General features: G+C 38.6%; 2 protein-coding genes across 5 annotated transcripts in view; one reads left to right on the forward strand and one right to left on the reverse strand.

The window, feature by feature from the left end:
• aven (apoptosis and caspase activation inhibitor) overlaps nt 1-8,715 on the forward strand; it is a 40,462-nt gene extending 31,747 nt beyond the window's left edge. The window contains exons 3-7 of one of the 4 annotated variants that reach the window (XM_022737976.1): nt 2,259-2,329; nt 3,200-3,295; nt 3,871-4,156; nt 4,692-4,873; nt 8,530-8,715. In XM_022737976.1, the coding sequence (XP_022593697.1) occupies nt 2,259-2,329; nt 3,200-3,295; nt 3,871-4,156; nt 4,692-4,843 (605 nt within the window). In that variant the 3' untranslated portion in view covers nt 4,844-4,873; nt 8,530-8,715. Of the gene's footprint in view, nt 1-2,258; nt 2,330-3,199; nt 3,296-3,870; nt 4,157-4,691; nt 5,340-5,617; nt 5,637-5,919; nt 5,937-8,529 lie in introns of those variants that run through there. The other 3 variants (XM_022737978.1, XM_022737977.1, XM_022737975.1) reach the window with 3 other exon arrangements.
• Nucleotides 6,194-20,518, reverse strand: part of ryr3 (ryanodine receptor 3) — a 96,931-nt gene continuing 82,606 nt past the window's right edge. Inside the window, exons 85-108 of the mRNA XM_022766025.1 lie at nt 20,147-20,226; nt 19,888-19,964; nt 19,724-19,801; nt 17,699-17,796; nt 17,464-17,552; nt 17,223-17,351; nt 16,979-17,083; nt 16,371-16,452; nt 14,896-16,181; nt 14,716-14,768; nt 14,477-14,639; nt 14,224-14,310; nt 13,630-13,827; nt 13,365-13,495; nt 12,540-12,582; nt 12,006-12,133; nt 11,436-11,496; nt 10,879-11,025; nt 9,248-9,382; nt 8,840-8,996; nt 8,559-8,623; nt 7,312-7,412; nt 7,156-7,207; nt 6,194-6,382 (exon numbers count right to left, since the gene is read on the reverse strand). Coding sequence (XP_022621746.1) covers nt 6,287-6,382; nt 7,156-7,207; nt 7,312-7,412; nt 8,559-8,623; nt 8,840-8,996; nt 9,248-9,382; nt 10,879-11,025; nt 11,436-11,496; nt 12,006-12,133; nt 12,540-12,582; nt 13,365-13,495; nt 13,630-13,827; nt 14,224-14,310; nt 14,477-14,639; nt 14,716-14,768; nt 14,896-16,181; nt 16,371-16,452; nt 16,979-17,083; nt 17,223-17,351; nt 17,464-17,552; nt 17,699-17,796; nt 19,724-19,801; nt 19,888-19,964; nt 20,147-20,226 — 3,641 coding nt within the window. The 3' untranslated portion in view covers nt 6,194-6,286. The remainder of the gene's footprint in view (nt 6,383-7,155; nt 7,208-7,311; nt 7,413-8,558; nt 8,624-8,839; nt 8,997-9,247; nt 9,383-10,878; nt 11,026-11,435; nt 11,497-12,005; nt 12,134-12,539; nt 12,583-13,364; nt 13,496-13,629; nt 13,828-14,223; nt 14,311-14,476; nt 14,640-14,715; nt 14,769-14,895; nt 16,182-16,370; nt 16,453-16,978; nt 17,084-17,222; nt 17,352-17,463; nt 17,553-17,698; nt 17,797-19,723; nt 19,802-19,887; nt 19,965-20,146; nt 20,227-20,518) is intronic.

Raw genomic sequence — 20,518 nt, forward strand, 5'->3', positions numbered from 1 at the left:
ACTATACTATGACCTTTTTTTTAAATATTTTTTTGCCTTACTAAACTGTGATGTTTTTTTATATTCTTATGCCTTACTATACTATGACCTTTTTTTTAAATATTTTTTTGCCTTACTAAACTGTGATGTTTTTTTATATTCTTATGCCTTACTATACTATGACCTTTTTTTTAAATATTTTTTTGCCTTACTAAACTGTGATGTTTTTTTATATTCTTATGCCTTACTATACTATGACCTTTTTTTTAAATATTTTTTTGCCTTACTAAACTGTGATGTTTTTTTATATTCTTATGCCTTACTATACTATGACCTTTTTTTTAAATATTTTTTTGCCTTACTAAACTGTGATGTTTTTTTATATTCTTATGCCTTACTATACTATGACCTTTTTTTTAAATATTTTTTTGCCTTACTAAACTGTGATGTTTTTTTATATTCTTATGCCTTACTATACTATGACCTTTTTTTTAAATATTTTTTTGCCTTACTAAACTGTGATGTTTTTTTATATTCTTATGCCTTACTATACTATGACGTTTTTTTTTTAATATTTTTATGCTTTACTATAGTATAACCTTTTTTTTATATATTTTTATGCCTTACTATACTATGACATTTTTTGACATTTTTATGCCTTACTATACTATGACGTTTTTTTTATATTTTTATGCCTTACTATACTATGACCTTTTTTTATATATATTTTAATGCCTTACTATACTATGACGTTTTTTTTATATTTTTATGCCTTACTATACTATGACGTTTTTTTAAAAATATTTTTATGCCTTACTATACTATGACGTTTTTTTTTAAATATTTTTATGCCTTACTATACTATGACGTTTTTTTTTAAATATTTTTATGCCTTACTATACTATGACGTTTTTTTATATTTTTATGCCTTACTATACTATGACGTTTTTTTTTAAATATTTTTATGCCTTACTATACAATGACGTTTTTTTATATTTTTATGCCTTACTATACTATCTAGCTAGCTGATGACTACATTCAAAATGTTGGGCAGATTGACAGATGACAATGAAATCCTAAAACAAACGAGATACAATGAGTTATGCATAAATGTTAATGAGGGAAATTACTGTAACTCCTTAACTCTTTAAGGATTCAAATTAATAGCAGGTATGTAGTATGCAAAAACAAATAGATTTTTTTTTTTTTTCGTTGTTAACACACTAACTCAAGAGCAACCCATAGTATAGACTTCATACTGGCACCACAGGTAATCCTAATGGAGCATGTGATCTGATTAGGTTTTGGTTTCCCTTGCTGCATGAATTTGCATATGAATGAGAAAAAAAAAATGAATGGAGATCCAGCTGTTGCCCTCTCCTGTTTGTGTTCATGCTAAACTGGGCTAATTGCCTCCTGTCCCGAGGTTCACACTTTAACAGGCAGACAGGAGCGTGATATCATTCATCTCATCTAATTGTTCTTAGTTGATCGTTTCATAGAAAGAAAGTGAACAAGTTTATTTCCCAAAATACTGATCTGATCCCTTTCAAAGAATAAAGCAATTCTCCACGTTGTTGCTACAGAAATGGCCTGGCTAACTGTCCAACACTGAAACATGTAAAAGACTCTCTCTGCCACATCTAAAAATATTCAACCACCCTGTTTATTCCACCCAAAATGATGCGAGCTCACCGAGTGGTGCTTCACATCTGACACAGTGTCCCTGTTGAGCAGCTGTACTGGGTGTTGTGTTTTGACTGTGCTCTCCTCTGTAGCTCAGTCAGACAACTCAAAGGTTCATCAGAGCAGTTTTCTCATTTGTTTCCATTTCCTCCATCACACCTAAACAGCTCTGATGAAGTGTGATCAGGTTCAGTCTTCACCTGTCACTGCTGCTTAATAACAACACGGCCTCAGTCTCCGTAGTTGTAAGAGCCCTCAGCCTGGTGATGTTTTGGAAGCAGAGCAGCGTCACGTGTTGGCGCTGCTTTAGCGCTCACCCGGATCAACAGTTTACACTAAGCTATTGACTGCCTTCCACAGAAACACTGGTTTAAGGTTTCAGACATGTCAGGTGTGTGTGTGTGTGTGTGTGTGTGTGTGTGTGTGTGTGTGTGTGTGTGTGTGTGTGTGTGTGTGTGTGTGTTGTGTGTTGTGTGTGTTGTGTGTGTGTGTGTAAAGCTGATCATCACACACAGGCTACAGTTAACTAACAGCACTGCAGGGAGTTGATTGCAGCAGTGATGAGTCAAACTCTGTTTCTTTGTCTTTCTCAGGGGATTCCTTCACTCAATTCCGCCTTGCAGAGGAAAAAGACTGGGAGATGGACTTATTTACAGCCAGTCAGGTAAATCTATATTCCAATGCCAATCTGCAGCACTCTGCATTGTTTGTTCGTCTTTTATGGATTTAACCCACTTTTCCTCCAGCGGACACTACATCTGGGTTAAAATGCAGAAAGTAGAAGGAGCTAATGTAGAATTGTCAGTGTGTGTTGGTGGGTTCCTCCAACTCTTTGGTCCAGACTCAAATATCTTGAAAAAGTGTGATTGACGTGAAACATTCGTGCAGACATTTGTGAAAGCCAGAGGATGACGTCAAATGACTTTAATGATCCTCTGACTTTTTAATCTTTGTACAACCAGCAGGTCAGTTTTCATCTTTCCTGTGAAATATTCATGGCTTCATCACAAAATGAACTACAAAGGAGACATTTAAGTAGCCTTGCTCCACCTCCACATGACTCACTCAGTTTTTAAAAGAACATAATATAGAATGATGTTGAATATCAGAACTGACAGCTTGTGAGTTTATCATCACTCATCCTGACTCTACCAGCACTCGTCTTTGTCTGTGGATACAAAGCAGTGCAACAAACACATTCAGATTATATAAGGCTTCCTGACCTCTTGCTATTTCTTGTGTAGAGTCAGAGATACATTGTTTTGTTTCTCTTATGTGCAAGCAAGTACCGACCTGCTTTAGTAGACGACTTTTAACAGTACAGAAAATTTCACAAACAAGTTTTCTCATGCTTGGATACTTACTGCTGTTTAAGCCTCATGTTAGAATAATGCTCCAAATACTTTTGATTCCATATCCTGATGGAAATCCAGTGGGATTTAAATGTGGCTTTAAACTGTTTTCTACATCTTCAACCTACAAACATCTGGAGTCTGGCTGCAAACAGCTGCTTTTACGCTTCGTTTCTCTGCAGATGTCAGCGGGGTTCGTGGACCTCCCAGCTCTTGCCCAGACCCTTCAACGGGTTCCTCTGCATCAGAGACTCAACCTGGAGGCCGAGCTGGTTCAGGTAGGACCTCTGACAGCAAAAGCTCAGTCGCACTCTGTTCGGCCCTGTGTCAGCTGACATCCAGCAGGCCCTTGTAGCTCATAAGGAAATTCTCTCTTGTACCAACCAACAATTATTTTCATTATTGATTAATTGCTAGCCCCAAGTGATGTCTTCAGTTTGTTTTTTTTCATCAACATCAATGTTCAACTGTCATATATCACATAAGAACAACAGCAATTCCTTACGTTTGAAAAGCTGAAACCAGTGTGTTCGGCATTTTGGCTTGAAAACACAAATAATCCATTGTAAGAGCAATTGCAGATCAATTTTCTGTCCATTGACTAATAGTTGCAGCTCTACTCTCTTTTCAGGGGTCGGTAAAGTAAGAAAATTAACTGAGAATGCTTTTTGCTGCACATTAATTCGTATAATTCTATCGTAAAAATAATAAATATAATTTTTAGATTGGATTCACTGACAGCTCCTTAAAAGTGATTATTTTTATCTGATCGATTTGAAAATAGTATAATAATATAATAATAGTAAAACCTACTGTCATTTTTTTTTTGTGTACACTAATCCTGATGTTTCAGGTCCTGACTCCAGTAGAGCTGCCCACAGTGAGCCCCGCACCTAAACAAGAAATGTCCAAAACGTCCACATTCACTCCTCCGTCCACAACTTTTAAAGGTCTCAGCATCAACCAGAAAGTCCCCGTGGCTACAAACCCAGTGTCCACCTCAAATGCTTCCAAGCTGCCAGAGGATGATGGTGATGAAGAGCTGGACCAGCTGCTCAGTTTAGAAAAACCAGTCTCAGGTGTTGTAGGAAACCAGTCTGCCAGTGTTACAGATGAGGAGAGAGTCAGTCCAGAGGAAGGTGAGTTTATTATCGCTCTCCCATTTGTAACTTATTTTTGTTTTCCAAGATCTTTGTGGAGCATTTTGTGAAGAACACTTATTTGCTTTCTTGCCAGAGTTCGATGAGATTGATAAATATGAAGCTACAGCTGCTTAGAGCTGAGAAATGGTCAGGCGCGTAACCCACTGTTTAATGGCTAATTGTTGTTTATACCTCTGTTCTTGTGTGTATCTTAAACAAGATATGTGTTAATTAATGAGCTTCTGTGACGCTGGTAGTCAGATTTGTTGCCTTTGGACCGAGCCAGTCTTAAGCAAAGCAGCTGCTGGCTTGAACTCCATATTTAACTGACAGGAGAGTGATCTTCATCCTCACATTTAACTCTCTGCCATAAAACAAACAAGAAAATTTCCAAAATCATAACTTTTGCTTTAAATTCACCAGATTCATCAGAAATTTAATGGAAAAAGTTAAAGACAATCTCATATCATGAGAAAATAAGTCTTCAAAGCTTTAGAGTCAAAATCTTCCCTGTGTTCTTTTTAATTTGCAGTGTGTGCCGAAATGAAGGAGGCGGCACCGGAGGTGTTGGAGGAGAAGACGGAGGAGATGAAAAACAAAGATGTCACACCTCCAAAGGCCTCCGTCAAGCAGGAAATGACAGAGGAGGACCTGGAGGACTGGCTCGACAGCATGATCTCCTGACCACCAATGATCCAGGACAGACTTGATGAAGTATGTAAAGGAAAGTGGACTTGAACCTCCTCTGCTTTGGCTTTTGTCCTTTTAAAAATCCTATCAAGACCAAACAGAAATTTACTTGAAACATTCAGCCTTAAAGCCAGTTATTAACCTCACATGCTGAAGGACTTTGCTTCACATTAGCCTCCGCTTTGTTTCTGGAGCTTAATGAGAGACGATATGTTTGGAGGTGCAGAGACGGGACAGAACATCTTGAACGTTTGTGAGAATGTGTCACAATGTTCCCTCTGCACCTTCAGAGACAGAATTTTCTCAAGAGAGTGTGTAATGGACGGACAGTGAAAGAGGTCACAAACACGTTTGGTTTATTGCGTCAATTAATTTATTCATTTCCTCCCCATCATTAAAAGAAATGCGGTTTACCAAAGCTACTACATACATACAAATGGCCATACAACAGCAGTTAACCATCTTGTCGTCAATAAATCCCTGAACCAAGTTTTGTTTTTTTCGGTTTCCTCTTGTTGTGGGGTTCTTCTACTGTGGAAAGAAGTGCAGGCGGGCAGGACACCACAGCTTAGGAACAAAACCAAACTAAGCAACATTTACACGAGGGTCATCTATATTTTATACAACAAATGTTTCTTTTCTTTTTTTTTAAATGTAAAAGCCACAAAACTAACTTGAGCTAAATCTGCTTGTAACTAATCCAGAACTAGCACACAGCTTGTGTCAGGAGGGACAAAAATGATTTTTTTGTTTTTTTTTTTTGCATAGTTTCTCTTAAGGCACATCGGCTCTTGATAAACACGTAAAGTGAGTCGTCTCTGGTCCTGGAAGAACCATCTTCATTTCATCAGACAGATTTGAACCAGCGTTGAAAGGCAGAGCAGGTCTCACTCATTTCATTTGATGTTAACTGGATCGACACTAGCAGCACACATCCATTCTGTTGGTTTGATAAGTGACACTAACATCCTGGCGTTAAAACTAGAAAATGTGCATATTCAGACATTCAGTTGTCATGCTGTAACCCTCCACGTGTATCAAATGTCTACACACAACAAATTGTGCAACAGGTTGGGGTTAAGCAAGTGAAAAGGCAATGTGAATCAGAATCAAAAGAAGACTTTGCATAAAAGAGGCGTCGTGGCAAGTGACGGTTTTCGGTAACAAGGAAGAGGACTTGGATGCACAAACGTCCACTCATCAGTTGTAAGTTTTAAAATTATTTTCTTTAAATTATCTTTTTACGTGTATTTAAATTCAAAATGAAATGATTTTTTTTTTTTTTCTCTTCTTCACATTTTTCGACACCATGGCAGCAGAGAAAGTCCAGCGAGTGTTCAAGTTGTGTTAATGGTGAAGTCAAGTTCATTGTCTCTTTCAGATAGAAGGAAAGTAGAGAGGGGTGTTTGGGGCAATACACAAGTCTGACCCACCTCTCTAACCCAACTGGTCCTCATATTGCTTACGGAAGCAGTCCCCAGTAGGGAAGAAGTCCCAGCATCTCTCCTGGTACATCTTCCACACATATGACTCCTGGAGGAGGAAAGGGGACAAAAAAAAAATTACGGCTCTAATTGATTAATTAAGTTTTGAAGCATCAGTTCACCAGAGTTACTCTCCAAGAGTTCTGCTTCATGTCTTGCCATACAGATTAGTTACAGTAATATTTGGCCAGGTTTTGAGATATTGGAAAACCACAACTGTCTGCATGGGTAGATACCTCTAGAGGGAAAATAGAAAACATGTTTTTGATTAGGATGAAGTGACCCTTTACTGGGTTGTAGCTTCAGTTGCTTTTAGGGCAATGATCAATAAATGTTTTATACTTCAGTACCCTGAGCTATGCTGTAGGAACCAATTTAATTCCTTTTCGATCCATATGTTTTGTTCATGTTTTCTACAGAAACAATCATTCATAGCTGTAGGTGAATTTGTGAAGGAACTCCAGAAAAAAAAACCTTTTCTTTTCCTTCAGTATTTGTGACATGAGAACAGTGTGTACACATCAAATAAAAAATACCTTGGGTCTCGGGTGCAGGACAATAACAAGTTAATATAAAAAAAAAAAGTCGAAGCAAACCCACGCGTTGCTTCTTCCTCCAGCTAAGCTGCACTTATGCAACATATCAAGTGGGTTGAAATGTTGCACAAGTAAAACCTACCGACTTTGGAGCTGATGTGCAGGATTTTATTTCTTTGCTTTCTTGAGATCGATCAGACATAATTATGTCGCATTGAACAGAATAAAATGCAACTGAGAAGAAAGTTGAGGCTGAAAGATATTTTCTGAAACTCCTGTCACATACCTGACCCGTATGTTCAGTCTCGTCCTTGTTAATCAGGTACATCAAGAAGAACCTGCACATGGGAGGACACGAGTGTTGTGAAATATGCTCCTGTTGTAAATCTGGAAGACTTCTGACTTACTGAAGTTAAGTCATTTTATGTGTTGCTGCACTCACAGGTAGTTGGCGAGGTTGTGCTCTTGTAAGGTGTGGGTTTCAAACCCGTGAGGCGTCCGATCAAAGTAGTCGTTGCCGATGCCACAGATGAAGCATTTGGTCTGAAAGAAGAGTGAGAGGGGATGTTTACATGTTGATACAAGGGTACAGGAGGTCAACTTACACATAACACTCTTGTTCCTGCTGCATTCAGGTGCTTTCACACCTGTAGTTTTGTTAATTGGGGACTAAGAAGAAAGAAAATGATTTATTGTTGCCTTTTAGTTCTGCTTTGTGTTCAAACTGACTTTTTTAGATAAAAGAAACAAGAGCTACATCTCAAGTCTTAGATCTGTAACACTTTCACTGGACAGTTCTGGTGATGATCCTTCATTATCAACTCTACACTGACCCAAATCCAACTCTGGTGACTGACATTAAGTCATGCTGCATTTTAATGACTACAGTGTTTATTTAAAAAATAATGATAATTTATTATGAGCATTATTAGTTGGGACTGCAACTCATCCCATTTAATGAATAATGACAAACAAACAGGCACCTTACTGTGATACAGAGGAAGATAGAAACTGTGGCTGCTAAGTTCAACTCACTTTTAAATGAGGAACTGCCAAAATCAAACACACAGCCCGAGTCATAAAGAACTATCGTCAGCGCAGTAAGCAACAGATGGTCTGACCCCCACAGAGCCCTGATCTCAATATGAGGAGACAGAGGACACTGAGACGGCCTAAATCCACAGAGGAGCTGTGACCTGTTTTAAAGGCAAAGGACGGTCACATCAAATATTTTTATGTTTTTGAGGGTAACTAATAAAACACTATTCATGGACTTATTTTTGGTAGCATTTCTACTTTTAATCCCTGAAACTTTTGCACAGTACTATATGTTGCTTCCTCGACATTCTTACGATCAGTCACAGTCTACCACTACTACTGCTGCATTTAGTCCAGAAACAAATTCCACCAGCGTTTGTCTGGAATCGAACCGCGATCCTGCTTTTACAGGTGATCTCAGACCGGTTGTTTAGTTTGCAACAAAGTTAAGTTTTCACACCAGCCCAAACTAACCTGGCAAATGCACGAGAATTTGTTTGAATTGCACCAAATATGTGTGAAAGCACCCTTAGTATTTTAATGTCAGTATTTTCTTCCACATCTCTGCATCAGCATATGACTTTATAAAAAGACCTTTGTCTTTGTTCCTCCTAATACACAGTTTCCACCTTGGCTGGACCCGAATCTTACCTCCATGTCCTCCTTCACCTGCTCCTGCTGGTCTCTCAGCTCACCAAAGGCATCAATGATCAAACCTGAAGGAGGGTGCAACAGTCTATGAGGAGAGCACTTTAACACACCCTATAACACAACTATTAAACTGATGTAGAATACATGACGAGACTGATGAATGTGGCAATAAAGAAGTCATTTCCTCATCTAATTTCCACCTGTATTTGTGCTCTGTAAGGCAATGCTAAATGTGAGAACCCCCCCAGGATAAATGAAATGAAATAGTAAAGGTTGTGTACCCTGAATGATGGCCAGCAGGATGACGATGACAAAGAAGAAGAAGGTGATGTCAAACAGGATGCGGTAGAGCTCATAAGGGTCTCCAGCTGGGTCCTCCAGCTCATCTCCAATACCTCCTCCAGCTCTCACACCGACATACATGTGGAACAAATAGCACTATGAAGAGGAAAGAGGAAGACACATACAGCTTAAGTCATTTCACAATTTTTTAAGCTGAAATGATGAGTGTAAAGTGCAGCTATATCTTATTCTGTGGTAACCGAGGATGGAAAACTTGTATTTCATTTGTTTAAGACATCATTCTGGTTCCTACTCTGCCCAGGATTAAGTGGGTTCAGTCATCTATTTTCAATTTTGTCTCTTATTTCATAAATCAATAGAGGGAGGTGGGAGGTGGTCAGGCATACCGTCATCATGTCGTCACACTTCATGTCAGGCTCGTCTTCATCCTCGCTCTTATTGTAGAACTTCCTGAAGAAGTTGAAGGCCACAACAGTGTAGAGATAGACGACCACAGCCAGCAGACCCACAGTCAGCACAAGCTAGAAGGAGAGAAAAGTCATTAAAATCTGGTGCTTAGATGCTCTGAAACAATTTATTTGACCTTTATTTATTCCCAGTGACAATTTGAGCTGAAAGCTGAGGAGACAGCAGCCTCTTCGGAAGCACAAAGGATTGTGCCTTGTCTTGTTTAAATGTAGATTTTGAGGGTAATTTTTTTGCAGAACTGGATAAACATGACTTTTTTTTCATGGGGAGAGTGGTTCACAAAAGAACTGCAAGGTTTTCAAGGCCTCTCCAGCTGAATCGAGGATTTCAGGGCAGCTTTAATCAGAATTCAATGACTTTGGAGACAGAACTGCTTAATGCCCCATTGATGCCCTGCAATTTACATATGCATACTGTTCACTGTCAGACTGATCGTCTAAACCACTGGTTCCCAAGCTTTTTTGTCAGATGGACCCTCAAATATTATTAAATGCTAAACTATTATTTGAGCATTTATTGACTGTAAATTAGCTAATTATGTAAACTATAAGCAAATGAGCAAATTATGTAAATAATTAGCTACAAAGAATGTTTATCCATTCCTTGTAGGTAGTTATTTACATAATTTGCTGAACAGCTGAAATAATTACCTACAAGAAATGTTTATCCATTCCTTTTAGGTAATTATTTATCAGATCTGTTTATGTATCACTGATAGCATCTATTTCAGCAATTTATGAAAAACAGTTTAGCTAACTGTAACACCTACCTGCTCATCATCCAACTAGTTTTTACCTCCTTTAAACACTTTGTGTTTCAGGTCTTACAGTGGACTCATCATCTGAGTAGTTTTTACAATCAGATTGTAATTTCTATTTTGACCTATTCTACAATAAAAGTACCCCTGGCAATTGCAGGGAGTACCCCCTTTGGGATTATGAGTACCCCTTATAGGAGGTTACTGGTTTAAACCAGTCTTTTTCCTTCAGTGACCACATTTATAACAACATATCAGCAGCAACAGTGAGAAGCAAATCCACAAAACCAGATACAAGTTACTTCAACGCTGCTTCACCTTTACCATAAAATACATTTCTCACATCAAACTGTGAATGACTCATTCCTAACACCCTCAAGAATAAAACAGAAAATCCAGTCACCTTTTTATTTGTATTTAATTCCTATAATTTATTTCTCATGACTGTTCATTTCTAAATATCCTGTGACTTGGATGACTGAGTCTTAATAGATATCCACTGTGTCTATTTCCTTTTTCCCAGAAGTTAATTTCTTGATTTGATTATGTTGGTGTTCAGTATGAATCATCATGCTAGTTGTTTATCTAACACAGAGAACATATAGATGCAGATTGTTTACAGAAAAGCAGAGTCTACCCCATAAATGTTTTACAAATTTTAAGACTTTCTAACTAAAAAGGGCATATTCAAGTTTTGAGAAAAAGATTTTCTACCAGACAAAGATTAGTGTGGAGTGACTTGTTGAATTTCTAATCTGTACTCTGCCTCCCTCTGCTGGTTGAACTACTTGCCTGCTTCCCGTTGTGAGTGACAGAAGACAGGATGGTGCGAAGGGTCTTGAAGCCCATGGCGATGTCCAGCAAGTGAGCAGCAAAGAAGAAGTTGTTGAAGTGTCCAAAGATGGACATGGTGGTGTACCAGATCAGATACAGGAAGGACTGCAGGGACAGAAGGCCACTCATTAGTGAAAGATGATAGGTTTAATGGTGGTTGCATTGCTCTCTATATTTGCACTTTTATTGTATAGTTTGCAATACTATTGTACATATTGACATATGTAGATTTTACATTTTTATATACTGAAAAATTGCAGTGACTACACACAGAGAATATACACATTTCTATCATTTAAATTGCATTATATGTAATTTGTTTATCTTTAATTTTTTTACTCTATATTTCTTTTATGCGTTACTCTTATTTTAATTATTTCTGTTATTAATTGCGACTGGAAAATGATTAAACAGGTTACAAAACAACTTTGTTAACCTTGATCACAACTGAAACATTATTTCCCCCACAGTAGTGTGAATACAAAGTGCTTTTAGTATACATTAAATAAACTTACGTTGTCAGTCAAAACCACACCCATCTTCCAGATGTGGTACTTTGTATCAATGGAGCTCAGCCTGTCAATGAGAAAACGATATGGTGTTGCTAGCATGCAAACTTCAAATAATATCTAGAGATGTAGTTGATATTTTGAGGAACATAAGATTGTTAGTTCAGTCTGGTTTTCTATAAATATATTGTGTTCAATTTGGAGTAAGAGCTGATATTCCACTCACTCTGTCCATGTCCTGCTAATTATCGGTAAAATGTGGAGATACTTGTGTTTAAACTCAGGGATTGACTTTAATTCCTGAATCCACTAGCATCAGTGCACATGTTCAGGTCAGGGAATGGTCAAACTTCCAGGCCTGAGCCAAGCCAACTTTAACTACCCCAGCTGATGTCAGTCTATGATGACCTGGGTTAGTGCTGATATGTCTCTTTTTTTTTAGCCTGTTCTTGGCCACTAGAGTCTAAAAAGTCACCCTGTCTGCATATACATAAACGTCATGTTATATAAACACAAAGACTTTCACTTTTCATGTCCACATCCATACTGGAGTAGTAAGAGGGATTGACTTCTCACCAGGAGACCAAGGAGGCTTCCCTCTCTTCAGTCTCCACTGTGGGGTCAAAGTCGAGAGCACTCTTATCCAGGCCTAAGAGCTCAGCGATGCGTTCAGCTCCATACATGTCACCATATTTGTTGATCACCTATAGACATACACACACACACACACACACACCAAACAGCAATGAAAACGAGAGTTGAATTTTACTGCAGTTTAACTACTTTTTATCTCAGAGAATGTATGAAACACCACCATCACTGCATATATTACAACAACAATCCTCTAACATGGATTCCTGGAACAAAATCTTAAATTAGGCAGTCTGAATATGAAAACTTTCAACAACTCCTGATATGAGTCTCCTGGAATCCAGATATAAAATTACTACATATTTAGTTCTATCTTATATTTTTGTGTCTAAGAAATCAGGTGAATCAGCTGTAACTACTTTGTCAACATTGACAGATGTTAATAACTCTATATCATGCACAAGTTCATCAGAACAGGTCAGTCACAGTATCTTACAGAAATACTGTCTCTCTACTCACCTTGCGCTTGATAAACTTGTCCCAGTAGTTGTTGGGGAAAGAACTGCAATGAAATGTAGAATTAGGACTTGGTGTAGCTGTTAGATAAAATACATCTATTAGTTAATTCTTCTGGCCTCAACTAGAAAGTTTAGATGTTATTTGTATGCTTTATTTTAGTGACTGTTTTCTTTACTGATTGATCTAAGTTTCTCCTTTTTTTGAACAAATCCGCTATGGCATCTGTGAGAGGGCGAGACTGAGAAAACACTGCACACTGATTTGAACCCTGTGTTTGTTGAGGATATTCTCTCTGTGTATGAGATGTAAGGTCATGGAAGTAGCTAACACTAGCTAACAGCTGTCTGCAGATATCAGGTTGATGTGTCATCAACACAAACACTGCAGGTGAATGACACTTTCAGTTTCTGTCCTGTCTGTGCACAAAGCGATCATTAAATTGCATGTTTGTCTTTAGTTAAAGCATCAGCTACTGACAGATTTATTATTTTTAAATATGCATGATGATGATTCCCTTGTAAGCGGTGCATGTTTTTATTATTCTTGTTCAACTGTTTTGCACATATAGACCTAAAAAATTTGGACATATCGTATTTTAGTTGTTTTGCATTTGCCAATGAAAATAAATCCTCCAGTCCACAGTTTTATAACCAAAAAAAGTGCTTACATAATTTTGCCAATAATGTTCACTTTACAAATTATTGGCTAAATTGTTTAAACAGCTATGTTAAATGAAATTTAAATACTTATTTTCCTTATATTTTAAAAAAGGTTGTTAAATGATCCAGATGTTAAATGATCATGTTAATGTTGGGAACAACTCACGGGGTGTTGATGACGAGTCGATCCCACTGGCCCTTGATGTCATCATCAGACGGCTGCTCAGTAATGTAGAGACCATCAAATTCAAGTTTCCTGGCAATCTCCTTCTCTCTCTTGAACACCACCAAAGGAACCTAAAAGCAAAATTTGAAGATGGGTAACTAAAACTGTAACTTCACATAAACAATGGTATCATCTGCAAAGAAATTACGCTCAGCCATGTGAAGACAGACTTTTAAAGCAGTAAGAGCATCATAAATATACTCACCTTCAGACAGTAGTACCCGACCACACAGAGGAGCGAGATGACAGTGTGGAATATAGCCAGGAAGCGCAGCGTTGGTAACATGTAGCCAGTGCTCTCCTGAAGCACAAACTCATCCATGTCAAAAAGTGTGTCCTGATCTTCCTCCTCCTCACCCCATTGGTTTTCATCATCAGTGTCCTCATCAGTTTCACCAGTGACCTAAAGAGAGAAACATATCATGTAGACAAATAAAAATTGCTGCAATCTGGAGCATTTTATTTATTAATTTTTACATTTTTTCCCCATTATACAATTCTTACACCTGTGTGTCAGATTCCCTCAAATGCTTTTTTGAGCTATTAGTAACTATTATACTATACTAAAAAACTACAGTTTTGGTACCCCTCTGCCATGAGCAGAAAATACCTGTTTCAAGTGACTAAATCCAACTTCTTAACTGTCACACTAGCTTAATTTTTTTCATGACAGGAGTATTTCAAATAAGTTGACACTCAAGTTCTGGTCAGAATAGTAGTCTTGTTTGACTTGATCAGAATTTTCTGTTGATCAGTCAATCCATCTATCCACTAATGGCTGCAGCTCTGCTTTGGTTACCTTGTAGAAGAGCAGAATGAAGTTGATGGCAAAACACACAAACAGAGCCAGGAAACGCAGGTTGTAGAAGTTACGAGCCAGGTAGTTCTGTAACGAAAAGAATAGACCAGCTCATGACTGTTCTATAATTGACAATTCATATTTCAGAAACAATTATTAGAATAAACAATGAGTCCCAAAAGATTTAATTGAAGAATTTGTCAGAAGCAAAGCTACAAAGAAATCCATCTGAAAGAACAGTGTCCGGCCTCACCAGCATCTTGGTCAGGTAGATGTCCAGAGCAGCAAAGATATTGGACATGAAGGCAGGCGCCGGCTCTTTAGCCTGGCTCAATCTGGTCTTGGGCTTCTCCTCTGTCACCGGTTCCTTAGCTTCCTCCTCCTTTGGCTTATCCTCCTTCTCCTGGTTCTCTGTGCTGTAGTAGTCATTATAGTTTTTACTTAACAGTTCTTTTTTTATTCTGTATGATAATTAATTTCAGTTATACTCACTCTGCTTTTTCTGGTTCGCTCTCAGGAGTTTCAACAGGCTTGGCAGCAGCTTTCTGCTTGAGAGTGTTATACATATCAATGAGCTGTGAGACTGAATGGTAGTGATAATGAAAGGCAGGTTTCTACAGAGTTTAAAATCATTAATCACACAAAGGAAGTTATTGAATATTGAATGCAAACCTTTTTTTGATCAGTAGTGGACGTCTCTGCACTCAGCTCAGAAACGTCACCCAGGCCAGGCTCCAGATGTTTCCCTCCTTCCTTCTTAGGCATCGTCAGCATCTCCAGCATCATGTCCACCTCTGCTATGTCCCCTGCTGGTGCCATGGCTATATCTAAGTTTCCTGATGACTCTATAGCCTCCACTTTCTCTCCTTCTATCACATCTCCATGGATACCAAATTGGGTTGGGTCAGGCATGTTCCCAAGGATGTCCGTCACCTTTATGTTCTTGGCACCCTCTACCAGGCCACCACCAAACATGGAGGACCAGATGACGTGGAAGAAACCAAAGATGAGACTGTAGATTCCCTTAAAGAAGCCAGTGAAGAGCATCCAGAAGAAGGAGAAGAAGCCTGTGATAATCTCCTTGATGGTCAGTTTCTTGATTTTCTTGAACTGCTTGCGTACGTTTTTAATAGAAAATATTTGGCGGACATGCGCAACCTTCTTCTTCACTGCGCAACATGCAGTGGAGAAGGCTGAGGCAGACTCCAGGGCACCTCCTTCCTCTGCAGCCAGCTCCTCCAGGATGCTGTGTCCATCCTCATCTTCCTCCTCCTCAGGTTGTTCAACCTCATCCGGCTCAGAGATCTGTGAAGCAAGCTGCATCTCAAAGATGGTGTCCTCACAGAAATTCACAAACATCTCCATCTTCTCACTCTCTCCGCCCTCATTGACCACATCAAAGATGAACTGACGCTTGGACTCTTTGACCTGTGGCTTCTCCCATTGTTCACGGCTCGACTCGCTGATGTCAAAGTATACCCTCTCAATGCGCTTTGCACTGCCCATGATTTCAATACGACCCAGGTAAGGTTCAAAGTAGCTGAGCACGCTCTCTGCCAAATCCAAGAAGGTGGCGAGTCGAGAGTCGTGTGGCATGTGTTCAGACAGGTTGGTCAGCAGGACTACCACGTTGAAGCCGATGTCTTTGGCTGGCTCATGGAATCGCTCCACAAACTCCTTGTAATTAAACATATCGTTCTCATCTGCCTCTGCACACGAGAGCAGGAAATCAATCTCAGACTGGCTGTACTGCTTCTGACTCTCCATGGACTTCTGGAACTCCTTCTTTGAAATAATGCCTTTAAACTCGGGGTCGTACTCCTTGAAGTTGTCAGAGGTTGTTAGATCCTTCAGTTTGAGGAACATATCAAAGAATTTGAGGATCATCTCAACATTGTTAGAAGACTCCACCAGTGTGTCAACCATCTGTTTTCCAATTGTTCCATTCACCACATTACCTGAGGAGGGAACAACATTCATTTCAGAAATAAAACACAAAATGCATTATGTAGTCCATAACTTTTACTCAAAACAATATAGACACGTAGTAGACTCATCTCAGATATGTCAAGATGTTAAGCCAACAATGACTTTTACACTGTCTCTCATAATTTCTTAGTCATTGAATGGCAGCCTCAGGCTCTTACCCTCTAGCAGAGACAACAGCATGACCACCATGTCCTTCTGTAAGTCCATCAGCTCCTTCAACAGCTCAATCTGACTGGCATCCTAAAGGGAGATAAGAGACATTTTCTTAAAGCTTCACTGGGACACAAAGTTTTATTGTTAACGCCTCATCTACAAGAGCATTTTCAAATAAAGGCTCATTATTAGTTTGGTAAAAATTTAGTGAATTACCTAGTGAAGTAACATATACTTTCACATGTCATAATCTGTACATCTATAAATATGTCATAGTTGCACATGGAACCTGGTCCTGATTGATACAGGATTTTGGAGGCCAATACATAGTGTTTTTAATATTTGGGAGTTTAAAAAGGTCTGTTAGGACTTCATCGTTCTTTTTTGAAATGGGCTGAAAATATTGGCCATGTCAATGTATCAGTCTAGTTACTTCTTGTAACTACAACTATGTATTCTAGTGATTTCCAAAGATATATCTTATTTCCATGTTACAGCCAACATGAGTTACATATAAATGGATATTTGTGACATGAGACAGATTTTTATTAACATATCTTATTTTTAGTTTTTGTAAAACATCTTGCAGAAGTACAAAAAGAGTTTAGTTTACCTGAGATAGCTTCATCTGCATGTTGGCAAATACATGCAAGAAGCCCACTACTGCATCCCACAGTCTGCTGTGAGCCAGACTCTGCTGGTTCCCAATACATGGGCCCTGAAAGAGGACAAGTAGAAAAGACAGATGATGGCAAAGAAGAGAAAAAAAAAACATAAGCTATTTGATGATAGCTGTTAGCGACTTATACTGCAGATTCAACATTGCTAATATTGCTGCGGAGGGCTCAGCTTCTTACCTGAATATACTCAGTCAGTGAGTTGAATATCTGCTTGGCTACAGATAAAGCTTTGGAGAAGTTGATTTTTCCTGTATCATCAATGACATCTTTGCCAGAGTAGTACCAGTAGAAGTCACTGATAGATTCCTAAAGAGGAGGATAACATTAGCAAATTGATACAGTTATAATGATGGTTAGAACAGTAATAAATTCGGAGACGGTCAACATTCTTGTGACTTTGCATGTGTGTTTTACACACCTGAAGACGGAGCAGATAGTCAACAGTGCTGATAATGATGTTGACTGTGGTTGTGTTTCCAGTTTGGGTTCTCAGGAAGTTCTGGAAATCTGACAGACACAAATATTTTTTATCATCAGTCTCGTCATTTCTTTCTCATCCTTTCATCCTCTTAATGTCCAATAGTATATAAAATATAAAATCATGTTGATGAAAACGCATCATGAATTTAAAATACACATAAATGAAACCTCACCTCTATTGTGCCCCTCGCACAGAAGTTGCAAAAACCGGAACAAGTCTTTAGTAAACTCATCATTCTGTAGCACCTTGGAGCCTTGGGAGAAAATATATCTTGGTGAATACAGCTGAAACCCCACACAGAGTGATTTCAGTCTTTATTTACTCTACATGAGGAGGTCTTATAATATGTGAAACTCCCCTCAAAAGCAATTAATGAGGCAAGCAGGACAGGTTTCATGTTCAAAACATTTTTGAAGTCCAGGGCCTTTAGATTGCAGGTTCAAAACTGAATCCAAAGTGCTTTTTATAAAAATGCTCTTACATAAACAACAGTGAAACACTAGGACATTTCCATAAGCTGGAGGAAGCCTGATAACTTTCACATGCAGGCCAGGATTGGGCCTGTTGAGGGATATCATTTCAGAAAAAAAGCATTGGACAGACGTGGTTACAGAATTCACTTTAAAAATCAACTAGATAACCATGTCAACAGATCTATACAAAATGAGTGAAAATACATTTCTGTGAGCAGATAAAACCATGTGAAAGTTAGACACCTGTATGGAAACCAGCTTTGTGAAATAGGCCCCAAGTCCAAAGCAAGACAAAGCTTTGCTTAGGCTGTGGAAGAGTCCACAGACCTTCAGTCAAACCCGTGGGAGATGGCACTGATAGCCTTAGAACAGATTTCAGCATCAGTAACAGGATTTGCATTAGTAAATGTTAACATGAAGGGAATGGGAACAAATAGCACACAAAAGGACAGGCAATGGTTTCTGAAGATCCACTTTCTGTGTACACTCTAACAGTCGGCATGCACAGTGTGTCCCTACAGACATCTGGGCATGGGGGAGGAAGAGGCTTGGTATGAAATAAAGCAGGGAGTATGGACCACAGATGTGGAGGAGACATTCCAGGTGGAAGCATAGCCATATCAGGATGATCTAAATTTGCTATTTACCCCGCTCAGTGTGGACTGCCATCGATGGGTTTTTAAAATGACAGGAAGGAGACAAACAATACACGAAGACATAAGCAAAAAGAGAGGACATTGAGTTACAATACGAAGAGATATGAATATACTGGCTACGAGTGAAAAACAAAGTCATGCAGTTAAAAAAACTGCTTCAGACGGGGGGAATAAATCATAGGCCTGGGTTGTGTCTATGTTGCATCTAACAAGATGAGTATCAAATAAGAGTTCAGTCATGGTGAAAAATTGATAACGGTAACAGAGACACGAGTAGTAACAGTGAATTGTTAAACACAGAACTCGGTGAAAATGTTTAGCAGAGGGCTGAATGATGAAAAGACGGACATAGTTTGATGTGAAAGGCGTCAGGTGAGAGTGTTTTGTTGTAAGTTGGAGCGAGACGGAAGCTCTGCTATTAATGCTGGACCATGTCGTCTGTGACTGCATGTTTTATATTTACTCTTCTCTACCTCAATGCCCCCAATATCACCAGTTGACAGAAGGGAAAGTTTATCCTTTGCTAAATCCCTGGAATACAGTGGGGTCTAAGAGTCTGAGACTGCTTTCCCCATTTGTGGTCTCAGACTTTTGGACTCCACTGTACATACTTAGTAATACAGTGTTATATAATATATTAGGCTCATTCCTGCTTTGATGACTACAAAAGACGACATTAAAGACACCACACTGACGACTTCAGTGACTTCAAGACTGTAGCGCAAGCAGCAAACTATTTGTACTAATCAAAATTTACATTTATAACAATGCAATTTTGATTGTTTTAACTACCGAGGCCATACAGAAACTACTAATTAGGAACTAGCATTTAATAAGAGCTTTGAATGGACACTGGGGTTATACAGTTGTCATGGTTCAGCATTAGCTTAGTCAGGGGAAAAGGGTGGAAAATTTTTGGTGTCCTGTGATCAAGAGTAAAGTCAGGTGCTTCAACAGGCATGTACTGAACTTCAACACAAACTTGTGTCAAAAAGGTGGAGCTTAGAAGTCTAAGAAGAGAAAACCGGTAGAAAATAACGTAGCACATCTAATAAGACATGTTTTCACTTACTTGAACCTTCCTCTGTCACCATGCCAAGACCTTCTGCTTTGTTCTGCCTCTCAAATGCATTCAAGTCCAGGACACTAAGGAAAGACATTCTAGAGTAAAATAAAAGCACTTGATGTCTGCGCAGGTTTCCTGTTTTTGCAGCACAGTTATATCACAGTACCTGCAAGACTGCATCAGGCCTGAGAGACTCTTGAAAAACCCTGCATCTCTTTTCTCTTTCAGGTAAACAAGCATTTTCTGTGATAAAAGACAAGAAAAGCATTAAACATGCTCCTGTCAAGACCACATGGTGCACCAGCTGGTGAACAGTCTGTATGGAATTACTATGTAGTAGACATTATTGTTACCTAAAGAGAGGAATTAGAAGAATAAATAAAACAAATTAGATCAATACTAAATTATTCAGATGTAGTCCTGACCTGCTGAACTTGCACATTGCCTCCATTTAGGATGGAAATTCCCAGTTTGAGGGTGCAGGTCACCATGGGGCCTAGACGACCTGATGGCAGAAGAAGAATGTAAGATAAAAGCAGAAAGTCAAACTCAGGATACAAAGATGCTAAGGATTAAAATCCTGTGGAAATTCAGAGGCTTCTGCATTAATCTATCTTAATATTATTTTTGAAATATATATTTTTAAATTGAAGATTAGCCATCATTTGAAAAAATTATTTACCAAAAATAAAATAACTAATTATTATATGTAAAAAATAAAATGTTTTAAGTAGCTGTGGACCAAGAAAAACCTCCTCCATGGGTGGTTGGTATCCAACATCACATAGAAGGCCACT

This window comes from Seriola dumerili, unplaced genomic scaffold (assembly GCF_002260705.1).
Source record: "Seriola dumerili isolate Sdu_G_001 unplaced genomic scaffold, Sdu_1.0 BDQW01000025.1, whole genome shotgun sequence".
Lineage (NCBI taxonomy): Eukaryota > Metazoa > Chordata > Actinopteri > Carangiformes > Carangidae > Seriola > Seriola dumerili.